Source organism: Calypte anna, chromosome 6 (genome assembly GCF_003957555.1).
Source record: "Calypte anna isolate BGI_N300 chromosome 6, bCalAnn1_v1.p, whole genome shotgun sequence".
In the NCBI taxonomy this organism is placed as follows: domain Eukaryota; kingdom Metazoa; phylum Chordata; class Aves; order Apodiformes; family Trochilidae; genus Calypte; species Calypte anna.
This window is the reverse complement of record NC_044252.1, coordinates 28,936,817-28,964,627: the sequence shown is the minus strand read 5'-3', so window position 1 is coordinate 28,964,627 and position 27,811 is coordinate 28,936,817. Positions and strand designations below refer to the sequence as shown.

At 39.1% G+C, this 27,811-nt stretch overlaps 1 protein-coding gene across 1 annotated transcript in view; it reads left to right on the top strand.

The window, feature by feature from the left end:
• Positions 1-418: 418 nt before the first annotated feature.
• PDZD8 (PDZ domain containing 8) overlaps positions 419-27,811 on the top strand; it is a 57,815-nt gene continuing 30,422 nt past the window's right edge. Inside the window, exons 1-3 of the mRNA XM_030452956.1 lie at positions 419-1,390; positions 20,191-20,313; positions 25,673-25,775. Of these exons, the coding sequence (XP_030308816.1) occupies positions 486-1,390; positions 20,191-20,313; positions 25,673-25,775 (1,131 nt within the window). The 5' untranslated portion in view covers positions 419-485. The remainder of the gene's footprint in view (positions 1,391-20,190; positions 20,314-25,672; positions 25,776-27,811) is intronic.

Sequence of the window (27,811 nt, the reverse complement as noted above, 5' to 3'; positions counted from 1 at the left end):
CCCACAGCAGCCACCCAGCTCCCCATGACAAGCGGCGGGGCGGGAGTCGGACGCTTCACAGCCCCTTACCGAAGGCCGGGGATGCAGACAGCACTGAGGGGAACCGGGGGTACCGTACCCGACCCGGTCCGACCCAGTTTGTCCCTGCCTGACCCCTCAGCGCGTCTGACAGAACCGCCCCGCGCCTGCCGCCCGCCCGCGCTATGACGCCAGGGAGCGGGGCTGCGTGACGTGTGCAGCGCCGCTCCGCCGGCCCCACCAATGGGATCGCGCCGAGCGGGGAGGCCCGCGCCGCCGTTGGCTGCCCCCTCCCTGGCCCCGCCCCCTCCTCCGCCGCCGCGCAGAGGGCGGCGTAGGGACCCGGATGAGGCGGCCCGGGGCGGGCGCCGCCGTTAAGCGCCGGGGTGCGGGCGCGGCCCCCGCCATGGCGGCGGCGCGGTGAGGGCGGACGCGCTCCGGGCGCGGCGTCGGGGAGCGCGGCGAGGATGCTGCTGGTCTATGTGATCCTGCTCTCGGCGCTGGCCGGCTGCTTCCTCACGCTCTTGTTCCAGCTCTTGCTTCTCTACAGGAAGAAACCGGAGCTTTCCGCGGACGCCGGAGCTTTCGACGGTCTCGTCTACGCTCGAGTCTCGCCTAGCCACAGCCTCAAGGATTACTTCCAGGGTTCGGAGCCGCCCGGCAGTCAGGCGTCTCCTGATCCGGCTCCCGGACCGGGCCCGGCCTCGGCACCGGCAGCCGGCGCTGCTCCCGCCGCCGCCGCCGCAGCCGCCCCGGGCCCGGAGCCCGGTGCCAAGCAGCAGCCGGAGCCCCCTCCGACCCCCTCCTCCAGCGAGGAGACGTGCCACTTCCTCAATGCCATCTTCCTTTTCCTCTTCAGGGAGCTCAGGGACACAGCCCTGGTCAGGAACTGGGTCACCAAGAAGATCAAGGTGGAGTTCGAGGAGCTGCTGCAGGCCAAGATGACGGGAAAGGTGCTGGAGGGGCTGAGCCTCCGGGACGTCTCTCTCGGCAGCGTCCTGCCCGTCTTCAAATCGGTGAAACTCATCCGGCCGGTGGTCTGCAACGAAGAGGGCTGCCCCGAGGAGCTGAGCTTTGAGGTAGAGCTGGAGTACAACGGTGGCTTCCACTTGGCCATCGATGCCGACCTGGTCTTTGGGAAGTCCGCCTACCTCTTTGTCAAGATCTCCCGGGTGATGGGGAAGCTGAAGTTGGTCTTCACACGCCTGCCCTTCACGCACTGGTCCTTCTCTTTTATGGAAGATCCCGTGATACTCTTTGAAGTGAAGTCTCAGTTCGAAGGGAGGCCCATGCCTCAGCTCACTTCCATCATCGTGAACCAGTTCAAGAAAGTTATAAAGCGCAAGCACACCTTACCCAATTACAAAATCAGGTAAGGTTTCCCTTGTCCTCGGTGTTACTGTGGCTGGGATGCCATCAAAATTCCTGCTTTGCTTGTAATGCATAAGAAGAGGTGTTTTTTCCTTGTACATTGCTTGTCTGATACTGAAATCTTTTCATGGAGTGAGCATTGTTCTGTCTTTTGGAAACGTGGAGAAGCTGTTGCATAGTGAGATACCAAACTGTGTCTTACTAAATGGCAGAATTAGTGGGTGTCAAAAGTTTTGGGATCCTGCCAGGTGTCCAAAGACACAACCGTGATGATATTCCTCTTTGGGAAAAGTAGAAGGATGACTTTGTGGAGAGCATGTGGGATTGGGGTGTCCTTCTCCCAAATTTCTGCCACTGGTGAGCCACCTGGGCAAGTCTTGTGGCTTGTGCTTACCTGTAGAGGTAAGGTGGTTGTTACTTAATGTGAGAAAGAATAGAGTTCACTCTCTAGGGAATATTTTTGAGATCCCATGATAGATTGTGTCTTCTTCCTTTCTGGTTTGCCGTATTTCTTCAATAAATTTGGGAAAATCTTGCCACTACTGTGCTAAGTAAAACTTTGGGCGTCCTGTTGGGTTTTTCACCTTTTTTTTTTTTGTTGTTGTTGTAAGATAGTAAGTTTTCTTTTATAAATGCCCACACTGCAGCACAGACTGCATATAGAGTGAGTAGAATGAAATGTTCAGTGCTATTTCTGTAGGAGAAGTGGCAAGTGACATCTTTACTTAGATTGCACCCTCATGTCTGATTAAAAGGTATTGAATGTCTTACCACTGTTCAGATACTATGTTCCCTTTCTGTCATGTGTCTTACCACTAATAGGATATTATGTTTCCTTTCTCTTACATTTATTCTTCCTAGCTTGTAGGGTTAAATAAGGTTGTAAGCTTAAATAAGGGTCTTTGGTTTTGTTTACCACATTCTTCTGCAGTAAGTCTTAAAATGCCTGTTGGAATTTTGAAGTGTAACTAGCTTTGCTATTTGATGTAATTTTTAAAGACTTTTCAGCCAGTTCTTCTGCAATAAAATTTAAAAGTTCTGAAGGTTAAGAGCTCTTACAAAGCAATATGTAGGTCCTTTGAGTAACGTGGTGGTGCTTTCAGATTCTGAGGTACTGATTTGCTGTCTCCAGAAGAGAGCAATCAGTCCTGGGGCAGCAGGGAAGCTGTCACAAGCAAGTTTGTTTCTATTCTCTTACTGTGTTAGAAAGAGACTGGAGCTGGCAGCTGTGAAAACCCCAAATGAGAAGCTGGAGTAGCACAGTTGTGGAGCACTCTCAGCACCCCTAGCAAGACCATGCAGAGCAAATTACCTTTACACTCTCTAGGAAAGTTTTTAGGGTTCCTGTTGAACCACTATTAATGTGTTCCTCCTCCTCAGCAGAGTAAGACAGATTTTCCCACTGGGAGATGCACCTGGGCTGTAGGGTGCTCTGACTGTTTAGTTAGATATAATAAATTTTTCATATATTTCTCAAACTTTCTGTACCAGAAGGAATGGATGAGACAGGTGAGCCACTGACATGTTAAAGGGACTGGAGAGGACAGTGAGGAAAGAAGAGCAGTACAATGTTTTGGATGGAAATGAGTAGAAGTATGAGGATAGAAGGTAATTGACACAGAGAGCAACATAGGAAGCATTATTATTATAGGACTAAAGAAGCACAAAATGTTATTTTAAAATGTTTTATTTAAGTTGTAAGGAGTTGGGAATTTGTGAATGTGAGGGAAATACAGCATCATAGGTGGTTTTCACACTAGGTAGTAGGCTGGTAGCACAGGATGGCAAATATTCAGTGAAAGTGCCCAGCCTTAAATATGGTGCTTTTGACCTTTAAATTTTATACCATGTTCTGAATGTGTCATTCCCCCACTGTGCTGTGCAGGAGGAAAGCAGGACAGTCAGCTTAATGCTCATTAATGAAATTGTCTTAAGGTAGGAAGATTGGGTCAAGGTGTCCTACCTGTCTTAGAACTTTGCCTTTAAAACATCAAGTGGGATCACCTTTAACTTTAACAGACACCTTTAACTGTCTGTGAACCTTTAGCTGTCCATAGCTGCCCAAGGTTTGGTGGAACACAGACATCAGGGTGTCTCAGATGAGTTTAAGCAGGTAGATCCCTCCCTTGACAGCAAAACTTGGTAAAAAAAAAAAAAAAGATGAGTAATAACAATGCACTCATTTGTGGTGGCATAGTTGGGAATTGAGACATTATGGTTATACACTATGGAGAAGTGATATGGAAAAATCAAGCCTCCTGCAGATGGTGGTATTTTTAATAGAATTTGTGGGAATACCTTGGTTTAGGATTATGGGATGTCAATATATTCCTTAGCAAAGAATGTATAGGAAGAAGTTAGGAGTGTTTCATAACTGCTTAATAACCTGTTACCTCACTTAAAGCTTTACAGTTCTTCATCTACAGGGAATGTGCTTATCCTGTCCCCATTTTTTCCATATGGACCATATGCCTTTTGTTTAAGTACATAGTACTTGCTTCCATGTGTAATTCAAAACCTTTCTGATGTCTCTTTAGTCTTGCTCAAATAACTTTGTAAATAAATCTTTGAATAGCAGTAATTACAACCCTGTAAACAACAGCACTTAGACTGTGAGTTCTCTTTTCAGCTGCTTAAAAGGGGCACTTGGTTACCCTGTTAGCTTCCAGATCCAAGTCCAGAAAGAAGTTTCATCTTGTTCCAAGATGCTAGGTAGCATTAAAAATTAAAATAGGACATTTTCTTTATCTTTTGTGTTAGGCAACTGCGAGAGGTTATTACTTGGTAGTGAATAGCATAAGAAGAGAACTTTTGCCAGCAGTTCATTTTGAACAACCTATAACTGAGTTGGTGTCAAGCAGATCCCTCTAATATTTAATCATAAAAGAACGTGTCTTCATGCAACTATTGCCTGTTGCTGAAGCCAAATTATTACACACACACTTTAATATTCTTTCTTTCCAGTTATGGACAAAATTTTAAGCAGCAAAGCAGTGATTAATAAAATAAATCTTCTTTTGTATCATCCATTGCCAGGAGTGTTGTTGTGTGTGGTGTGTAGGTAGCTTGAGAGTGGAAGGAGGCATCTTGAATTCCCCAAGAGCTCTCAAGGATCTGTGAGGGGAAGCAATGTAGGTTACTGAGTGCATTATAAGGTCTGTCTAGCATTTTATGTACAATTTCTTCCCTAAAAGCAATTGTCTACTAATTGAAAAAGGAGGGATGCATCCTTTGTCTAAACAAGTAAGTACTAATTTGTCTTTGAGCCTAATAGTGTGTAATCAGTTTTCTTTAGTTCTTTAAGAAATGTGTTTGTGTCTGGTAAAACATGCTATTTTGAAGCTGCTCTGCCATTGGCAGTTGCTGTCTCATAGTAGAATTTGGTTAAATCTCTGGGAGCAAGGCTGCTGGTAAAATTCAGTGAATAGTAGGCTTTTCAAGTTATTTTTGATAAAGGATTTGTGCAATTCAGTTAAGAGTAGCAAGAGTTACTACTGGTTTGTGGTTAATTTTAATCTTAACGTGTCTGTTCTTGCTTTGTAATAAGAATGCAAACAGCTCTTCTGAAAACATTGAGGTCTGTCAAAGAAGTTTCTTGTTCAAATGTGGGGAAAATCTAAAATTACTTTTTTTTTCTCTCCAGTGTACATGAGTTCAGTGCAGTCTTGAAAAATCAGATGAGTCAATTTTTTATTTTTTTATAACTAGTGCTAACCTCAGTAAGATACTGAAGACTCCTAGGTATCATTAAATTGCTTTTACATACTCCATAACTCTATTTTGACTTAATGAGTCGTTTGAATTACACATTGGGTTTTTTTTTAAGTTTTAGACAAGTTGGCCAATGGTTGGAGCTTGAGAATGAGCATGGAAAGTCTTGATTTCCCTGTTGGTTGGTTGTAGTGTCAGCTGCTGGTGTTCTGCAGGGTGGTCACTTACCCACCAGCTGGGTCTTGCTGTCCCAAAATGTCCAATGCTCCTGCTCTCAGGAATAATACTCTTGTCACAGTGTATTTTTCTTATAGGTTCCTTTTTAGAGCAGGATGTTAGATAGTTCATCCAACTTTTGATTTTCTATTGTCTATACTCAAACACTTCTTTTAAAGTAGTAGTGTAGGCATTGTTTGTGTTGGTTTTAACTTTCTATATCATGTCCTTTTAATAATAGGATAAAATGGTTAATGCTAAGCTGTGGTTAGTAGCATTGCCACAGTGGTTTTGATACTAGAAGAGGTAGTAGGGACTATTTCAGATGTCTGTCTGCTTGCTTGTGGTGTTGCAGTGGTCACGGGGCTCACCTGTTGGTTCCCTAATGAGCTTTACCTTGCTTGGGAACCTATTATTAAGCTGTTTATTGGTGGCAACCTTGATATTCCCCTTCATCATGGCAGGTGTTTAGGTACAGTAAATATGCTGTATTCTCAAGTCTGTTCTTACCAGTCAGCTGTAGTTTTGTTGCTTTGCACACATCCTGATCTTTTTGCATAGATTTTGGAGAAATTTGGGCTTTTTGCTTTTCCTAGTCAATAAAAATACACTTTGCCTTCATGAAGGTGCAGTGTCCTCTGTGTGAGGTAAAAGGTGAGGAGGAAGTACTTGCAGTTTAGTCTCCTTCCAGAATTTAATCCCAATATATCTTAATCTGGAAAAAAAAACCCATTTGTTTTAAATTTAAGGTCTTGCAAGTTCATCCATTTATACTCTGAGGATTGTATTAGGTACTGCCTGAGCAGCAAGTCTGCTGTCTGTATGTTTTAAGAACACCTGATTTCTCAGTTACATTTTTAAAAGCAAGATTTTGTATTTTATTGCTTTATTTTAATGTATGCTAGCACAAAGTGGAATAACTTTCTTTTCTTGAGAAGTAGTCTCACAAAAAGCACTTCCAACATTTCTGTATCAGGTGACATCTTGAGGTTGCTTTCAGCAGGGATTATCCTTGGAGTGATCACTTGCAATGAAATCAATCATATTCAATAGTTTTATGCCTTATTTGGGTGCTGGGGCTATATTGAATTTTGCTGGGAAGACCCATTAGAAAGCTTATTTAAATTTACCATTATAGAATGCAGTTTGAGTTACACAGCAGTTTCTTATTTTTGGCAAAACTGAAGATAAAGGAATGTAAGTGGCTATTGATTTGAAGTGAGTTTTAGAATAGAAATGATTTCATAATATGGTAATAGAGTTATTGGAAAACATAAAACTTAAAAAAAGTATACATTATTCATATGATGAGGTTATACTCAGAAATACCAGAAGTAATTAGTGGTTGGGATAGTGAGCATGTCTTTAACTTCAGAAATAAGCAGCCAGCAGAGACTTTCTCTACAGCTTCTGCAATGGGAGAGGGTATTCTTTTCCTGAGTGGTTTTCTTCTGTAGTTGTGATATCAATCTCTTGAACTAGTAAAATTTGTAAGGCACTTCTGTTTGATGTTCTCATTCCTGTTGCTGCTGAAGGCCTTTTTCTAAGTGCAAAAATCTTCTTGTGTACAGAAGCATTGAAAAAGCCTGCAGGAGCTGCAAAAAATACCCTGCAAAAAATGCTGGTAAAGCAGCAACCGTGATACTTGTGGGGTTTCCAACTGTTTCAGAGAGATAATGCTCTGCATGATGCCAGCACAAAGCCTGGTGCTGCTCATGGCAAAGGGGAATCAGTAGATCTGCCTGTAGACAGTAGTTTCATGCTTGGAAGGTTATCTTTGTAGTGCACAGACAAGTGGTTATTCACACAGGAGTCAGATAAATGGATCTGTCGGCAACCTGACACACAGTAAACAAAACCATACCCTGGAACATTAAATGTTTTCCTTTCTTCAAGAATGCTACATGTGTAGGAGGAAGCTTTTTGCAGCACAGAGCTTTTTAGTGTCCTTATTTTGCGTGGTCTAACTCAGACATGCATTGTGTCTGAAAGCCCACTAAACACATGGTTTTTCAGATTACAGGGAACTATGTGGCACAAAGAATGCATATAGATCTTTTTATGTTAATACCAAGTTCAAGACCTAGTGATTGTAGGGGTCTTGAAACCTTCTGATCTCCTCCCCCACCTCCAGCACTTCACTGGCTTTCACACTGGAAAAAAAAAAACCTGAAAGAACCTCATTTTGGAACTTGTTCATTGCCAAGTCAGGTGTAATGAATGGTCAGGACATTTCCCACTATCTGGGTGGCATTCATTGCAAGTTAAGACTGAGCCTTTTCCTGTGATTAGTCAACAAATATTAACACTTTTTTACCTGCAAGGGTGAAGGACTAATACAACACTGACTTGAGGTGGATTATTTCAGAAAGTGGGAGACCAGAAGTCTAGACCAGATACCAGTGGTATAGAGAGGCACAGAAACTAAACCAGAAAACCTCAGTTGGAGGGAAAGATGGATGCAGACATGAAAGAGTAAGTTTGGGTGGCTATTGCTTGTGTTTGCTGCAGCTGGCAATCCAGTTAGCATTAAGGTTAATTGGTATGATAGGAAAACAAAACCTCTTTCAACTTCTTTTACTTGAAACAGTCTATAAAAGATTCTTTGTGCAATAATAATGAAAAGAAAATCGCCTCATTTAACACAGTTGCTGTTTTGTATTTTAAAAGATTACTTGATCTGCAGTGAACTTTTTTCATGTGGATAGTGATTAAATGTTTTAACCTGGTAAGGTTTATTTAGTACTTCATAGAGTTTTGCATGCAGTAGCATTGAGACTTTATTTCTGTTCATGGGAACTCTGATCTTGAACATTTAAGCTGATCTTGCTGTTAAAATACTGTTTGTTCTGTTGTCATAATTGGCATAGCTTTCAGTTCTTTTAAATCAAATATGAAATAAATAATAGCACTTTTAATTTTTTGAAAGGTAGCTTATTTCAGAGTAAATCTAGGGCATATAGGAGGTAATGATATTGCTGAACTGGAAGCATCAAACTAATGTCCAAGTTGGAGCAGGTAGGTGTGTTCAGACACTGGAGTTGGGCTCTTCTGATTTACCTTCTACAGGCTTTATGATGATTTTTAGTTTCTGTGGATATGTAGTGTGATTCACCTTCCCCTACCTGTCACACAGAACTCAACACTGGATTTTCCAGGAGGAGAACTTCATGGAGATGCAGAATTTACCTTGGGTAGCTAATACAGCTCTCAGGAGCTCATCTGATGTCAAAATGCACGAGTCTCTTGTAGAACCTATTTTACATGTATTTAGTGTGTGAAAAGTTAATTTTTTAATCAGCACATGGTACTTGATCAGCCTGGATAAGGACAGTAGGCTTTGGTAATCCCTGTGGTAGAACAGTGTGATGCTCCAGTGACTTTGAAGCTTAGTCTCAGGCTGCTGCTTTCACTCCTGGAGCCAGTCCTTTCATGTTCCCGGGTTTCTATGGAAAACTGCTTGCTCTGCATTCCTGCAGAGATTGCCTGAAGTCACCCAATATGCTGCTGTGTTTACACTTCATGTTCACACTTGTTTGATTTAAAACTTCTTCAACATTTCATTATTCTTGCTATTATTGTTCTTTAGAGAACAGTAATGGACTTTTTAAATTTAAAAATTTCTTTTAATATTAATAAGCCTTATTGTCTAAAATGAGTATGGAGAGAATGCTACACACCTATGTTGTTCTGCTAATTTAATAAATAATTTGTGCCATCCCAGTCTGCTAAAATAATAAAAAGCATTAATTGCAGAACCACAAAAACCTTTGCTTGATGGTCTCAAACTGTGCTTTTGTCCAGAAGAAAGCAAAGGTGCAATCATATAAATGTTCACTGGGAACAATTAGCTTTTTTTAGCAGGTTCCATTCTTTATGGTACATGAATATCAATATTTTATATAATTAAGAAAAAATGCTTTACAGTAAGTGTTTTTATGCTCAAGGGTTGGTGAGGGATTGCTCATAATAATACTAATTATGGAAATCAGTTTGTGTGAAAGAGGCTTGGGAGTCATTATTTTGCAGACATTTGTCAAGTTAATTGTGAAGTACTGATTTACAGATAATTTCTTTGAGTAGCTTCTGCTGCAGTCACTGCATTTCTGGTTAAACTAACAGCTTTACCTCAGTTTGAGAGTCAGAAGTAAGATCCACACAAAGTTTGGGAAGCTTTTCCCTGTTAGTATTTACCTTCACTGTTTAATTAATTGCAGCTGTTTCTCAAGCCAGTTGAATCTAGGTTAGAATTCAGACTTTCAAGGTGTTGCATGATCCCAGACCTAGTGAATTAGGGGAAAAAAAAATTCTGCAGTGAAACTTAATTTGAAAGATACATTTGTGTTGCAAAGGAGGTTTCTGCAGTAAAGTTGGAGTTGAGAACCAACAGTGAAATGGTTGTGGATGGAGTGTTATGGATGTGGTTCCTCCTAAATTGCTCCACCCAACAGGCTGGGTATGGGATATGCTGCATTTGCTTTGTAGCTCAGACTTCTCCATCACACCTGTCCAAAACCATTTGGCTGCATCTGCTTCCAGAAACACTCTTCCTTCTGGAAGGATTCCTCTTATTCTTGTGGAGCCCTGCCCAGGTTAATCATTTTTCTCAGGACTTGGGAGTGCATCTCTGTTTCCTACAGCTCCCAACTGGAGCCCAGCAGCATTTTGGAGCTGTCTGTGGCCATATACAGCTATGAAAGCTGCCCAGGAGATGCTGGGTGTAGCAGAAATGAGACAGAAAATCTTTATTTTTTGTGAGATGAGGAAAGGCAGAAATTGTTTTCAGTTCTGTGTTGAGCTCTGGAAAGCTGCTTTGTTATTTTGTGTCCCTCCTGGCTGCTGTAATCCATTTTAGCCTTAAAATTTGATAGGACCAACTTTTCTAATTCCTTAATTCCCTTGTTCAGCTTGCAGCTTTGTTAGAGCTCAGCAGAATTGTTTGTGAGGAGCAGTTCACCCAGGTCTCTGTTAAAGCTGCTTGATGGAAAATACAAGGACCCCACTAGAGCAATAAAATTTTCATATTTTTGAAGACCTGCCAGATGTCATAAAAATCTGTCTGCAATAAAGAATATTACAGAGATCAGCTGATGATAGTTAATCAGTCTCTTCTACAGGAATTAGTTGCCAGATATGACTAGCATAAAATTAAATCAGGATAATCATAAGGGAGTAATTTGTTTAGCAATTTGTGTGGCTTTAAGTGTAAAGTTTACAGGGATAATTTTAGACAGAAATTTACAAAATTATTTTAAAATATCTGTCCAATATTTTAAAATTATCTGTGGATATCTAAAGGAAATAACATAGTTTGCTCCTGACTTCCTTAACTTAAATCTTACTGCTGAGCTTCAGTCTGTTTCCTTGCATCACTTTTAGTGGCAGCATAGTTTTGAAAAGTCCTCATTCAGAAGGAAATGTTTACAAATGTTACAATCTACTTTTATAATGACATTAAGTACAAGTTGCTGTATTGTTTGACAGTGTCATTATGTGTTGTTTGACAGTGTCAGGAGATACTAATACTTATGATAACTAATATTCCATATTTAAATTTCTTTAATGATGCTAAAACCTTTGAAAACTACCCTATCAAATAAACTTTTTCTATAATACTTTAAGTTGAATTCATTGCAGTTAAGAACTAAAATGGACTTTTACATGAATGTCACTTGTGTAGTAAATTACTGAAACCATAATTTCTGTTTGCCTGAGCTAAAATATAAAATTGGAAGAGCAGAAATTGAAGGGCAAAGTCTTGCAGTGACATGGTAGAAGGCTTTAGGGTGGTGTTTGAATCACTGCTGTGGATGATCTGGTTGGTGAATAATTCCTAAGTAATTAAACAGTGGAAATGATGCAACATAACTCTGAAAACTTCAATAGTTTGTATTTTTTTTTAAAGAATAACTCTGTGTACTTGCTATGAAAACTTAATGCAATGTGATGGAAGAAACAAAACAAATTCTAAAGTTGCCAAGCAGAGAGCCCAGTGGATTACAAGGGGAGGTGGGGTGGGAACAGCAATGTTAGTCAGTAGTATTGTTTTAAAACAATACTACAGAAACCCAGATTTTGTTTTTTTATTATTATTATTATTCTCTGTCCTCTTAAAGAAGAGCAAATTAGAGGAAATACCCAAATTCATTATGGGGATGGTGGGGGAAGATTATGGTAATTTGAACAGCTGATTCCTTCAAATGTAATCACAAGTCCCAACTGGAACCTGTGATCAATGATACAGGATTTGCAAAGTGGGAAAAATCTTATTAATTAATCTCACAAGCCCCTCCTGTATTTGTGTCACGGTTTAACACTGGCCCGGCAATTAAACCGAATAACAGACGCTCTCTATTAATCTCTCTCTCCTTGATAAAGAAAGGAGAGAGAATAAGGGAGAGAGACTTATGGGTTGGAAACTAAACTACACAACTTTAATGAAACAGTAATGATAAATAGGAAAAATTACTAAATATATACAAACATACAGGAAAATGGAAACCACATTCCTCCCCCCTCTCCCCCAATAACTCTCCCATCCCCACCGAGGCTGTAGGGCAGCCCTGGGAAAGTCCAGGCTGGACTCCTGGAGTCGGCAGCAGTCGGGAACCGGAGGCAGGAACACACAGATATGGGCTGGCACGGATCAGGACCACAGGCAGACGAATGGACGGGATCCTTCCAGGATGCCGGGTGAAGGAAGGGAAGCAGGAAATCAGGAAAAGATCTGGCTCGGCCCTTGTGATGCCTCAAATTTATACTGAGTGTGACGTATATGGGATGGAATACTCTGTTTGGTCAATTCTGGCATCTATCTTGTCTGTTCCTCCCCAAAGGAGGGCTCAGGTGGGACCTCTGTATCCTCCTGGATGGTAAAATGTTTTCCTCAGAGCTGAGCAGTGTCCTTGGCTCTGCACACCAGTCTCTAGCAGTAACTATAAACATCAAGTGTTATCAGTCCTAGAAGCACACACTGTCTGAGAAACTTACTGTTAATTTCAGCAAGTGCAAGTAAAAGTACAAAACAGAAAATCACCTTTATCCTGGCCCAAACCAGGACAATTTGTTTGTCAACAGTGGTGCCACAGGTGACATCCAGACTGAGCTTTGGCCTGATTTCCTCCTGTTTCTTTACAGTGTGGGCTGGTAAATATAATGCAGTGACTCCTGCCTTTGTCTGAGGGCACAGTTGGCAAGTAGGTGACATGAACTGTCCCCCAGTCCCCATCAGTGCCCTCCCCACCATGAGTAGCTGTGCTGTCGGTAAAACAGATTCTTAGTTATTGCTGTTTGGAGTTCTAAGATCTGTCAGTCATCTCAGCCTTGAAAATGCTGCTATTGATCCTCAGCTCTGTCTCCACCAGAGATGCCGCTTGAGGGGTGTGAGTTGGACCATCCACTGTCTTGTCAGAAGTGCCTGGATAAATGTGGATTGAGGAGAAGCTTCCGTAGTTGAAGCATTTTTAAAATTTAACTGAAGGAGTGAGGATAAGCCTTGGAAAGCTCTCGTGTATAGAATTCAGAACAGAAATAGTTTTTCACTCTGTTTTCAAGCAGTTGTCATTTGCTGTTTAAACCATGGATGAGGATGTCATGAGTTTTGGTATGGACATGGGCTGGTGTTTACAGCAGACGATTAAAACTCTTGAGCTCAATGGATGAGCCATCTACAGACCTTTAAACTTCAATTAGAACATCAGGATTGTTTTCTGGTGAGACAGAGAAATTTTGTCTCTATCCTGTCTTAGAAATACAGCAGGATTTTGATCTGTCTCTTAATTTGAACCAACAGTTGACTTCAGCTGGGTCACGTACAGCTTAAAGAAAGCAAACACATGAAAACTCAGAGATATTTATGGTATTTAGAATTTGGAATTGGGTTTTTTTTGTTGGTTCCTTTTTTGCCAAAAAAGTGTCTGTCAAATTGGTTTTCTTTGTGCTGATAAGAAGGTACTTTGCTAAGCTGATAAAAAATTTCTGTATTTACTTGTTTTCCAGACAGCTGTTGCCAGCCTTTATGACTATTTATATTGACATCTGTCACATAAGCAGGAAAATATCTACTATCCTTTGTGGATGGAGCTACTTGACTATTTACTGTTGTTCCTTTGTTTGTTCTTATAGAGTGGTTCTTGAACTTTTAAGAGTCTGATTGGAGATAAGCCTCAGAGGTACTGATAGGAAAGCCAACTTTAGTTTAAGAATCTGAAAAAGTGTAAAACGATTTTGAAGGAAAAAAAAAATCCCTTTTTTATTCATCTGTCTATTTGGGGTTGGGTTTTTTTGTGTTTGTTTTTTCTTTTTTGTTCACATCTTGATTTAAAAAGTGACTGTTCATATACAGAGAACTTGTGTATGAGCCTCCCACATGCCTATGGCAGAATATCCTGAAACACAGTGGGTGGAGTGCCAGAACTGATTAACAGTTTTCCATAAATTGCCTAGGAAAGAAATCTTACTGCAGTGTTTTTCAGGTTGTTAGGAAGCCAAATTTCCATGGGTGTGGTGGCTAGAGTTGAAATTAGTAGATTTTTATACTGAATAAGGGCATAGTTTGAATTACTGAAGTCCTGAATATGGTGACTGACACTCCTTCAGCTTGTGCCTTGTGAAATCACTGGAAGATGGAGAATTCTTTTGCAAAATCTATAGTGGTCATACTTTCAAAGTTGTTTCCATAATTAATTATTGTTCAATAATTATTCTCAAAATAAGGCTGAGTTCCATTGTTGTATCTTCATTGTGACTGATATAAGCTTTGTGCTATAATACCTGACAAACTTAAGTGTTAGTTGATAAGTCCCTTTTAAATCTCATTAATGTAATCATGGCTTTTTAGGAGTGGGTTTAATATTTTAGAATTTTTGTAGCTTCCTCCTGCATTTACAAATGAAGCTGTAAATCTTTCTGCTTTTCCCATCAGAAAATGGGCTATTGAGAGCTTTTGCAATTTGTTTGTCTGTATTTAGCCCTTTACAATTGTTTTTGTACTGTAATCCTGGATATGCCTAACAGATGCAACAAATGGAAATGCCTAATTGCTTGGTTATCTTTGGCAAGTTAAATAGATCTTTTTTTTCCCCAGTTCTTAATAGATTCCTTTGTGCAACTGAAATTATTGAAATAGGTACTGGTAGGAGCAATTAATTTAGGTAAAAGAATAATTAAAATAAATAAGGTATAAAAGACTCCTGTCCTTTGTTAAAAGCTGGTTTAATGACAACAAAATAATATTACAGAATAGTGAATACAATTAAGGGGAATATAATTCAGATATTTCTTAAACCTGTTTCTTAAACTAAACCATAGACTTACAGTCTTGTTCCTAGTCAGTGAGTTCCTCCTTCACAGAACTGGCAACTGAAAGGAAGAACAGTGGTATTCAGACGCTGAAAACACCCCAAATAAAGGCAACAAACTTGATTTTTGGGGGGTTGTTCGTGTTTTGTGAAGTTTTTGTGGGGTTTTTGTGTTGGTTTTTTGTTTGCTTGGTTGGTTTTTGTTAGTTTGTTTCGGTTTGGGTTTTTTGGTGTTTAAGTATATTTTTTTTTCAGGTGCAGTTTTGATCTGGACATTCTGAGTCAAGTGGCAGTGAGAGGAGAGCAAATGAGCCACCGTAGTGACTCTGAAATGTGGCATGAATAAAGTGTAGGAAGTTTTTGCCTATGAAGGAGACATAATGACTGCATGCAGTGTCTGGAAATGTTTTGGTGTGCTTTGTACATGGGAGAATACAGTATTATGCTGCTTTAGAGTGTAACTACAATCCTGTGTATTAACTGAGTAACTTCATTATCTTTCAGTGTAATCATCAGAGTTAATTCCTCATGTGAAATGATTTTTTTGCTGTTTCTATCTCATGTTAATTATCAAGAAACACTTTTGCTACTATTCTTTTAAGTATTATTCTTGTACCTTTTTTTCACTTGATAAAATGTCACCTTCAGTTTGATTGATGCAGATTCCTCTTATTAAGTTAAAATGTTGCTCTTTAACATTTTCTTAAGTGTACTATTTGAATTTTAGACTTCTGGACAAGTAAGTAGATCAATGTGTGGAGGGAGACTGATAACTTAAAAAATTCAAAAGGCACTAGAAACATTTAATATAAGGCCCTTTTAAAAGTTGTTTTCAGGTTTTTAGCTTTGTTTTGCTTTGAAACAGTATGCAGTATCCAAGCAGGGTTTTGGGCAGGGACATCAAGTATTTTGTTCTGTTTTTTCTAGTACATCTACAATGTGCCTGTTTCGTTCCTCAGGAGAAGATGAAGAGTTTACAAAAAGACTCAACAAATATGGTTTAAAGAGAGTGAATCACTCCCTCACTAAATCTACTTAATTCTGATAGTTGTTTAGTACAATTTCACAGGTTTGGAATTGAAACGAAGGCTTTTGGATATTCGTATTGAGTTGGTGTAACCCTGCTTAGGGGGTAGTTCAAGGATTTGTGACAGTATGACTTTTGCCTTCTGCCCTTGCTGCATGAGGAGATGGCACCATTACATCCCACTTGAAAAGGGTCTGATAGAGATGCAATTAAAATCTGCCTTGGAGAACCTGGTAGCAGCTCAGCAGTGTTTGGAGGGCAACTCTCTTCTAATTACCTTTTGGTAACATTTTCTCAACTTGTACTGTGAGGAGCAACTCCTGGGTTTCCTTCCCTACAGCACTGTCATGGCTTCAAAGTTTTGTTCTTGGGCAGCAGCAGTGAGTGGACCTGTTGCAAACCATTTATTATGGGCTTGTTCTATACTGATGGAGGGCCACTAATTTCTTTGGTCATTGGTGGAAGTTAACTGCGTGGATGTTTAAAGTTCTGTACAGCTAAGCAGAAGCCACATTGTTTTTCTTGTTCAGAGTTTGGAAAGTGAGAGCCTTAAATCCCCAAGAGCAACCTACCGGAACTGCCCAGGTCCCAGGGTGGGTGCTGTGATGAGGTCAGAGACCAGCTGAGATTCACTGAGGACTTTGGTTTGCTGTCAGTGTTCCTTTATAGATTTTTTTAGTAGAGGCTTATTGGTAGGATATATAGCATTTTTTCATTCTTCATTAGTGTGATGAATTTCTCTAAAGCTTTTATTGGTGGACTTCTAAAAGATGGAGTAAAAATTCAAGGGCAGCAAAATACCTCTTGAAGCTATTGTTACAGCAAAGTTATTTACCAAGGGATTTAATAAATTATGTTCTGCATTATAGTAAAAGTTCTACATTATAGTAAAAGTTCTACATTACAGTAATGAACATAGGATGGTAGAAAACTTACAGGTCTGTTACTTACAAGTTTTGGGCAGGATACTGAATCACTAAAGGTACCATAGTCTGCAAGGGTGTGGGGATAGAGTTTGTATTGGTTGTCTCATTCCCTGATTTGTGGTGTATTTGCACTGACAGCAGCTAAAAGCCTACTCTTGGTACTTTAATGTGATGAAACACAGCTTTGCTTTCATATTAACAGAGTGTTTTATTGTCCATACCGTAAAAGCTTCATGAAACAAACATCTCAGTTACATTTTGTGGAGCAACATGATGGTTCCCAAGCAGCAGAATTATCCATGGCAGAGGTGGGGCACTTGGCTTCTCCAGAGATGCAGTATCCATTCCTGTCCTGCTGTGATACTGCTGGACCCAGCATTTGTGGTGAGAGCTTTAAAGGGTAGGGTAGCTCACAGGCTGTCCCTAACAGGGGGAAGAAGGTGCTGCCTGACTTGGCTGAGGGTGTGCATTACAAGTTGCCTCTATGGGGTTTTATAACACAAGGGAATGGAGTCTCACCCTGTTACTTCCTGTCTACATCTGGGTCAGTATTAAATCACCAGTTCCCAATAGGAAAGTCTTTCCAAATACATTTGTGCCATCTTGTACTTAAACAGTCTGTCAGTGGTTCACTTACCTAATATGTAATTCAATTATACTTGAAATCATAATATGCCCAGTGTTTAATTTGGGAAATGTACAAACTCTCAGTAAGTTGCCTTAAATAGACAGCTTCTATGGTACAAAATTAGAAGGCTTCAGAGAGGCACTCAAACATTCAGAACTGATTTAATGTGGGATATTTAGATCTTTTTACGTTGTTAACAGCCATGGAAATAGGTGGTGTGTTAGGTGTCTTGCTAAGGATTTGGCAAATGAGTTGCAGCAGTAAGAATGTGAACATGAGTGCTTGCTGTCAATTAAAAATGATGTTAAAACTGCTTATTAATCCCATATTTGTAGAAAATTTAACTAGTGCAGCACAAAGTCCAGCATACACTCTTGAGCATTTTACATATTATTGCATAGAGCTGCATTGGTGGTTTAGATTTTTTTTTTTCCTCTTTAATTCACTATTGTATTAATTAAAATAAGTGTGTTCTGAAGATAGAAATCAAAACTATAGTAAACTCTTTGTCCTAATCTACCAATAAAAATGGCTTCATTTCATCATTATGTGCTGCAGCAAGAGACTGCAGTGTGTGCTGTACTTCTCGTGTTGTTCTGAAGTTACTTAAGAGATGGCATTTTTGGTTTGATATATAGATAGATATCTGCAGACTTCCTGGAATCTTTTAGTCTGTTAATTTGCTTTTTTGTTTTGTAGGGGTTTTTTTCAGTATTGAAAACAGATTTGTCCAGGTTTGGTTTTTTTGTTAAATAGACTGCAGACTCTTTTAGGGTGTATATATAAGGGTGTGTATAGATTGTCAATACCTAGACTTTTAAGCCTCACATTTGCAGAAATTCAGAGATATGATGGGAACCTATTAGATAGGCTCTTCCCTCCCAGAAATCTTTGTTCAGTAGCTCAGCAAGGCTCCTGATGGTGGTCATTAGTTTAAGAATCTCATGGAAAAGTATCTTTTTTTTAAAAAAAATAGATTTTGTGAGGTTTATGGGCAGTTGTTGATACTAATAGAAAAGTTATTTTTGCTGAAAAACCCTCCAAACATACAAGTATTTATTCACTCAAAATATCACTTTTTTTTCCAGTGTGCTTGCCTAACTCTTCTCTTTTTTGCCTAACAAAATCTGAAATAAATCTGGATTTGGAAGGGGTAAAAATCATTCCTAAAAGGAACAGATTACCCTTGCTTGTGCTTGGAGAGAGAAACATGGAATGGTTTGCATGGTGATGGCAAGAGGAGGTGGCCAAGCCCTGAAGTGGCAGCAAGTTCTGTAGAGTGAAAATACTGGGGTTATTTTGGTGATATTTTCCATGCCCTTGTGACACAGTTTCTTTAATAATCCAAGAACTATAAAGGAAGATTATGAATAAAATATTAGACTAGAGAATACAGGCACAAGGGATCTTTTGAGGTGTTTGACATAAGCCTAAAGTATGGCCAGTGTGATTTAATAACTTCATATTTTCCCTACACTGATTTAAAAACTAATAAAGTATTTAAAACTGAACTCATTTACTTGATCCATTCCAAAGGCATTTTCTTCTTGAAGGAGTTAATGAGGGAGAAACTTGGAACCAAATTAAAGTTAGAACTTGAACTGGATTTCAGGCAAATGGCTGAAGTGTTGAGTTGTATTTATTCACAAGGAGAACAAAAGAAATGTCTTTCTCATGGCTCTGTTCGAGGCTGAAGCTTGTAGAGAAATTAAGTGTCTGAAATCAGAGCACTGAGCTCCCTTCCACACCTCCCTTCGAGTGTGCATGCAGTGAAAGGAGGCTTCATTATTTATTTGAATTTCTGAAACTCCTCAGTTTGGATTTGCCTGGCTGTTTCCTGAACATATTGTGATCCCCAAGTGTGAGAAGCAGATGCCTCTGATGACTGAACAGACAGGACTTCTGAACAAGACTCCTTTCTCATGAAATGGCAGATAGATGCTGCAGGCAGTGGTGCTCGTGTCCTGCTGTTTCTGAGTCTTCTCAACAGAAATAACCATGGGGAGGCTGTCAGTGATAGAGGATGGAATGCAAGGCACGGGGCAGTGCTGGGGAACGAGAGCAATAAATAAAAACAGAAAGAAGGAAAACCCTGCAAGTGCTTTTTGACATATTTCGTAGAAATGCTGGAGCAGATTCCGTGATACATTTTGTTGGCAGGGTTGTGCCCTTGCTGTTGGGATTTCATGTGTGTGTCTCCCCTTGCCATGGGGCAGCTGTGGAGTCTCTTCCCCCCCCTTCCCTCAGATAGTGGCTGACACTGAAGCACTATCACTTAAAATAAAATTGGTATTTAGAACTCAGCATATTCTAATCAAAGAGAGAATTATGTGGTGAGATAACGTGTAAAACACTTCGTATCTTGGATATGAACTGCTTTTCCTGTGGATCATGTGCTGTGATGAGGGAAATAAAGCTCAAGGGTGAATATTTAGAATACCTGTATTTTAATTCAAGAAGACTGGCTGAAAAGAGCAACCCAGTGTTTTTCACAAAATAAGAGCTCTATGGATCTGTATAACTAAAGTGTAGTGTTCATTTGGATGCACCAGTCCACCAAGTATACAGTAGTGTCACAAAAATTTACACTTCAGGGTCATAGTCAAGTTTCACCTTCTGATTCTGTCATGTTTTATGCAAATAAACTTAAAGACCTGTTAAGATTTTTACTGCAGAAGGACTCTTGTCTTAAATCACATTTGCAATCATAAACTTATTTGAGAATTTTGTCAGCTTTCCACTTTCTCAAAATTATTTGCATTAGTAAATATAACCCAAACAATATTCCTCTCAAACAATCTCCATTCCAAAAACTTTAGTAGCTGCTACTTGTTCCTTTTGATCAAGGAATATGTAGGAATTGGTAGTATTTCTCTTTAGATGTATTAAGGATTCATTGTAATCCTGTTACCTTTTTTTAATTATTATTTCTCTGTATTAGTGTTATTTACATAATTAAATTAAGAGAAGTCTCTTCTCTTCTGTATTTTTCAGGTTCAAGCCATTTTTTCCATTTCAAGTAATGCCCCCTGATGACTACGAAGATCGAGACTTAAGTATCCAGGATATTCTGTTGACAGAAGGTCGACTAAAAGTCACATTAATGGAATGTACAAGGTATGTTTTGTGGTCTTCTGCTCATTCTTGACTAAGCAAATGTATGTGTTTCTTAGGGCTGTAAAAACTATGGCTGTTCTGGTTCATGAAGTAGCAGCTTTGTTGTTGTGAATGTGCTCTAATTTAAAAAAACCCATATTTTTAAAAGTGTAAATGAATAAAAGAAAGTTGCACTAAGTTTCTGAGGCACTTCTGTGTTTTGTGTGGGAACATTCAGTTGCATTTCTTCTGAATTTTGTCTGGTTACAAGCTGATCTGGGCCTCCTGTTATTTGTGCAGTTTGTTGTTTGTCACACCAGATTTTGAATTTCTTTACAGGACAGTATAAATGTTGTAATTATCCTATTGTGTATTGTTGTAAGCAAAGAGAAATAATTGTTTCATTCAGCCTTACTTAGATTAATCCAAATAACTTTTATGAGACATTATTTATTTTCTTTGTCTTGAACAAGATAGTAGCATGAAATAAAATCCACTTCATTCATTGAAGAGAAAATAATTCTTGTTAGGGCTGAAGAAAAGGTCTGTGGGCTCTTGATTTGTTTGGGCTTTTTTTTGTTGGACCTCTCAGTTCTTGGTTTATGTTAGATCTTATCCAAGTAGTGCTCAGGCTTTGATCTAGTCATGTGCTGTTGTGCTCTTTATGAACTAAACTCTTGGTTTCAGCAAGACTTGTTTTGAAACCTTTTCTCATTGCTTGTTTTACCATATGAGCTCCTCATTGCACTTTTTTTTTTCTGTATCCTTGTATGACTGTGTGTGCTGTCCTAATGTGGTTTATTAGTGCCATGCATTTCCAGAAGATTCTCTTTTGCTTTTAAGGATTGCATGGGCTACAGCAGTGATTATTTTGGCAACAGAATTGCTTGCCTGTGTCCCTGGTTTTGTGATATCATTTCAATGACTATTTCAGGAGTGCCAAAGGATTCTGTTTACTCTTTGGCCAGTCAGACCATTTCCTCTTTACCCATTCTGATCTCTGTTCATAGGCAGCCTCCAGTTTCACCCAGAAGTTTGTTCTTTTGTTTTGTAAAACAACTCCTCAGAGTTGGGTGCAGTTGTTCTTGGTTTGGAAGTAATTTTATAATGACTGTGTCATTCCTGAACCCAAAACACTGTGGAACATCACCATCATAGTACTAGTGTTTTGGGGTTGGTTTTTTAATTATTATTATTTTTTTTTATTTGTTACATTTAGAAGCCAGACTACTCCATCTGACATCATCAGGTGACCTCTCAGAATTTTCAATTCTCAGATGCTTATCATATGGCTAGGAGAGGATGCAGTTACTGGCTTGTCAGGTCTTGTAAGCTTCACCTCTGACAAAATCTGAATAGTTTGTAGAGCCTGAAATTCCTTGAAACACACTTGAAAACTGTGTCTCAACAGACAGCTCTCAATCTAGATGTCTGACCTCTTGGTCCCATGGTAATTCCTCAGACCTTCCACTTGCCCTGTCCTTTTTTTGATTTAAGAAAACTTCAGTCCACAGAGTTCCCCCCCCCCCCCCTTGAGTAGAATCATAGAATGGTTTGGGTTGGAAGGGACCTTAAAGTTCATCTTCTTCCAAAGCCCCCTGCCATGGGCAGGGTCATCTGTCTCTAGATCAGGTTGCTCAAGGCCCCATCTAACCAGGCCTTGAAATAAATAACACATTCTTGCTTACTTTGCATCTGAAGATATTGATGAAAGAAAAGCTAAAAGAGGATTTTGGTTATAAAAGAAGAAATACATAATATATATGGAAGTAACAATGACAGAATTTTCTTTTTTCATCACCACTGTACCTGGGGTGAAGGTTGCCTGAGAGGCTTCCCAGTAGTTCTCTGGCAGTGCAGGGCTGCATCCTGAAATACACAGCTTTGGCACTCAGCTTTCTGGTAAGCACCAGAAAGTTTTTCCTGGTGATAGTTTTCATTCCAGAAATGAAAGATACCTTCAATTTCTGTGATTTTTAATTTCGTTCAGTGTCCCAGAAAGTTTTGATATTCTCTCTCAATACAGCAGCTGTTCTACTTCTGTACAGAATTTGGAGTAGGGTTCTTGACCACTGACATGGTATTCCATTTAGTCTGGTAACTACTTTTCCTATTTACTTTTCCTACTTTCCTACTACTTTTCCTGCTTATGTCTGAAGCACAGTGGTGAAGCTATAGTGATAAAGCATTTAGCAAACTTTTGGTATGTCATAAAAACCTACTTTAATTTCTTTGTATTCTTCACATGACCAAATACTTGCACTTTTGAGCACTTGTTTTTTTGTATTTGCAGGCTTCACCGTAGTATTTTTGTTGCTGTCTCTTGAAAGAAAAATTAAAATTTAAAAAATAGATTAATGAAAGGATAAGAAATTTGGTGTAAAAGGAATTCTGTTTCACAAATGTTTTGTTTGACCTGTTGAAAATGCTTTCTTGTACAAGTGAAGGACCATCACAGAACGTGGTTGTTGCAAAAATGCTGTTTTCTCTTATTGCCTGACTTTTTTAAGAAAAAGAGAAAACCAAACCAACAGGCTTTTAATTTTTTTTTAAAGATACAGTGTAAAGATACACTATAAACTAAATAAATTAGGCAAGAATATTCTTCCTAAAGTGCTCTGTCAGGTGGATTCTCTAAACTAGCATTTGTCACTAGAACCTTCGTGGACAAGGACATTTTCCTAAGATAGTTATTTAGTAAAAAGCCACAAAGCATACCTTAGACTGGCTTGTCAGATTTGGAGTTTTATGTGTTCCTTTCCCTTTGTCTTGAAGTTGACTTCAGTGTGCTACAGTGGCACCTTTTATGTGAATATTGAATCTGCTTTTGACATTCTTAACATTTGTGAAATATTTGGCTTATTTCAGGCCCTAAAATACTTGCAAACAGGCCACAATTGAAAAAAAGGATTATGGCAGGATTGTGAAAGGAATAAACTCAGTGTGCTTTAACATATACCTGGTAATAAATAATGTGTTGCTGAAGGTTGTTTTGTGCTTTTCTTGCCCATACCAGCTTCTTGTTCAGTTTGCAAATCAGTACTTTTACATCATCCTACAAAAACCAGGAAACTTGAGAGCTTTGTTAGAGTCTCTGGAAAAGGAAGATGAATAAATACTTGCTGAAGTGCTTGGCTTGGCTTGGCTCAAGAGTTGAGGTGACCACGGGCACTGTGCACTTCTGTATCTGAGGACAAACACTTTGTGTCCTTGAATTCCTACGTCTTTCACAAATATTTTCATACTAATCTACAAACTCAATCTGTAGGATGTATTTATCTATTTAATAACCAGTTGTTTTGGATGTGTTGTGACAACCTTAATGTCAGTCTTCATCTGCAGCTGTTCTACCATACAGTACCTCTGCATGCTAATGGAGATATTATTCAAATAAAAATTTTCTTAGTGTGGCAACACTTCCAATTTCAGAAGACAAAGGGGAACTTTTAAGTTCAATTTCAAACTCCAGCATGAAAGCTTTTTAAACTTTAATTGTATAGTTTTGCTGTCTTGAGCTATCAGCAAGTTGGATGCTGATAACCTACTTGAAATATTATTGGTCATTGTTTTTCTTGTGACCTTTATGATACAGTGCTGGATAAAAAGTATGCTTTATTCCTGTTTTGAGCTACCTTTTGTCCTCATTCTTGATCTTGCCACCAATATAAGACAGCTAAATAGCTTCTGTGCTGATGTTTAGGTACAGTAAGTAACCTTGGGAAGTTCTTCGTGTGTGTCTGGGTGATCAGGAGATGGAATGGATTCACTCAGTGATGAGCTGTGGAAGAGCTTTAATAAACTGATATCAATGAGACACTGAGAGAAACCTCTGGTACTCAAAAGCAGAACAGAAAAGCCACAGAGAGTTGTTGAGGTTGAGTTAAAAATAAAGAAGGAAGGTGCGAGTTCATCAATTCAAGTAACCTTGAACAAACTTAGTCTGGTCCAGACAAAGCACCTCATCAGTTGGCTCTGAGGCTGGATTTCTGCTTACAGTAATCAAATCAATAGTGTCTAGACAAATGAGTGCAGAAGGTCAAGCTGGAAATGAGGTTGACAGCTGCTGTTTGTGGTGTGTTACTGGAGCATGGAAACCTCCATCTGAAGTTGGGGTTACAGGGCACAGCCACCAACTCTGAACCAAAGGCACTGGATCCCAACCCAGATGTGATCTTCTCCTCTCATCTCCCCCATGCATTCTTGCACTCTGATAAAAATCACTTCAGTTCTTCATAGAGAAATGTAGAAAATAAATATTTATTGACCTCTCTCTGCTCCAGTCAAGCTGTCATAGCCAGAGATACTTTTTTCCCTTGGGATTGGCTTAATTTTACCAGTTCTAATTGTGGTTGAAAGTTGTTTTCAATACCTTTATATAATTTTCAAGGTATATTTCATATATATCTCCACATCTGGAAAGCTAGGAACTTTCTGGTTATAAATACTGATTGTAGAGATGTTAATGACATGCAGATAAACAGACAATTGATGTGTTTTTCTGACAAATTTTGTCTATCATATAAAAATATGTTGCACATCACAATAACAAAAAATATAGTTGAATAAAGCTTAGAACTGTCCTTGTCAAATACATATGGAAAGTTTTTTTCAGGGGGGAATTAAAATTTAATAGCTCTTTTGAAAGAGAAAGGTTTGCTGTTTGAAGTTTTTCTTCCAAAACATTTATCTGCTTCCAGCTACTGCCAGATAATCTCTATATTTTTTTTGCTGTTCTGTAGCCTAAAGGCTATTATTGTTTTTTTGCTTTTGTTTTATAATATCAATATCTACCTGAAAAGCTTTATATCCTTCTGGGGTAGAATATCATGCACGAAGAACTACTCTTTCATTTGTTATGAATGTTACAGAAATTCACAGATATGAGAGGATTTCAGTGAAATGAAAACATCAGTAATAAGCTGTGACTTCAGTCTACAGTAACACTGGCTTAAACCAAGGAGAGCTGCACTATATTGTGAAGTTAGGACTAGAATGGGAGACTTTTATGGCTATTGTTGCTTTTTAAAAAATTGATTTATTCTTTCATGGAAAAAGTATCAGTCTTTTGATTGAACACGTTATTTTAAATGAAAAACAACAACAAAAAATGAAATAAGGGAAACACCATAGCAAACCAAAATAAATTAATAAAACAAGCAAACAAGGCCCCTAAAAATGCAGTTATATTGGATATTTATGGAGTTCTTCCACTAGAGGGTGGCAGTGTCTTTCCTTTGGCTGAGGCTGTGCCTGTGGAATCTTCTGTGTGCGCACACATTGATAATAAGAGCAGTGTATAACCAAGAGTGGTGAGTTGGATGGGATGTCTGGGTTATGTGTCATAGTACTGCAATTCTTACTACAGGCTTTTCTATTGCAGGTTATTTATGTTTGGATCCTATGAAAGAGAAACAAATGTTCATTGCACAATGGAGCTGAGCAGTAATGTTTGGGAAGAGAAATCAAGAAGTTCTATTAAAACGGTAAAAAAGGGGTATAATGTTTGCATATTGCTGTATGTTTTATGCTCTTATTACATTGTCTATACAGTGTTTCTTTGAACAATCAAATGGCTGATACAGCAGGGGGAAAAAAATCAACCAACCAACCAACCCAAAATATATAACAGCCCAGTTATTTACTTTTTAATGCACAGGATTTCACTGTCGAACTGACACAGATGGGTGTAACACATTCAGTTATCACAACTTTGCTTGAAAATGTACCTGGTTTGAATGTATTGTCAACTGTCTGCTTGCATTAATAGTGTAAAATATGCATTTTTATAGTTCTTTTATACATGCTTAGAAAATGGCAAGATTCACAGGTCTTTCAGTGGCCAGTAGTGTGCTCCCTCCTGATGTGAGTGTTAAAGATCAGAGGTAGCTTGTGTGACTTTGTCCTTTTCTCCTGCATTTTGTGAAAAGTGCCATAGATCTCCAACTTTTTTTAGATCTTACAAATCCTACCCTGTCTGCTAAAAAAAATTACAAGTGTCTGCAAATGCAGAGAGTAGTGGTATTGGTGGTATTGTAAGTTACTTTTTACAAATTATCAAACTTGATGAGTTCAACAGCATACAGCCTACAAATTGTCTTTGTTTTTATATCTGTGTGGGTGAGAATTGTCTCTTTGTCCAAATGAGAGTTATAATGTATGAAAGAGATTCTGGGTTTCATGTTAGATACTGTGGTAGTCATCAAATCGAACTAGGCTTAGACTGAGCAGTTCAGTAATGTGCTTACTGAAACCAAACAAGCAAACAAACCCAGAAGTTTGAAAAAGGACATGTTAAAAATTGGATTCATGCAAAGAAATTACTGGAACAAAAATCAGCGTCCTGCAGTTTTTAATCCTCTGCATTCTGAGCACAACTGGCTTAAGTTTGGTGGCTCTGACTGGAATTGTAGCATTGTTTTTCCACTGGCACAGCAAGAATCCAGAATTTCAGCATCTCCTTCAGTTTCTGCAATTAAATTCCATTTGTAGATTTTAAAATTCCTTCTGACAAATGCTCTGATGCTTGCTTCTGCTTACTGTGCATTAAGTTTTGCCAAGAAGATCACACGGCCGAGCAGACAAAAATCCTTTTTTTTGTCGCTGTTTTTGTCTTAGCATCTTGATTCTCAGTTAAATGAAAGAGCAGAAGGAAGGGTAGAGGGTCACCTGTGCTTTTTTAGGAACCCATACCCCTGGTCTGCAATTCCTCTGAGTGTGGCAGGGAAAGGAGTGTGGAGTCTGCAGCTTCAGCACAGACTGAGATGCTTCAGAGAAGAATTTCTCCAAGTGGTTCTGCAGCCAGACAGCACAGAAACCAGTGGCAGCTCAGGATTATGCATGTAAAAATGAGTTAGATTTACCTGTTTTTCATGGGCTGGTAGGGTGTAGCAACTCCCCAGGGTTGTGTTGTGGTCTTGGCCCCCTCTCTACGTGCTTCTAGCTCAGGCAGTGGAGTTTCTGTGGGGATGAGCTGGCTAAATCAGATCCTGGGCTTGACTTGCTGCATAATAACTCCAGTGCTGGGGGAAAGGAGGAAGAATGGTGGAATAGCAGTGATTTCAGCTACTTCAAGCATGGCACTGCCACGGGTGGTGGACTGAAGCATTCTGGTGGTCCTGAGAGTCATTATTGAGCTTGTTGAACTTGAGACATTGAAGCACTAGGCAGGAGGTAGATCTGAGTAATTTGTTTTCAAGGCCTTTGTGTTTAATCTGTTTAATGCAGCAGTTTGTAATTTTTTTTAATTTTTTTTTTCTAGTTTGTTTTAGCCTAAAGTTTTAAGCCTCTTTGCATGATCACATAAGCATAAGGATCACCTAAGCAATTCAACCTTAGTAGTCTGGCCAGCGTATAGCCTTAACTCTTTCCTGAGGATAAATGGAAAGAGTTTTCAAGAAACAAGCAGGACTGCCAGAATTGAAAAAATAAACCAAGCAAAAAATCAACACAAACAAACAATCAACACAAACAACAACAACAAAAATCAACACAAACAACAAAAATCAACACAAACAAAACC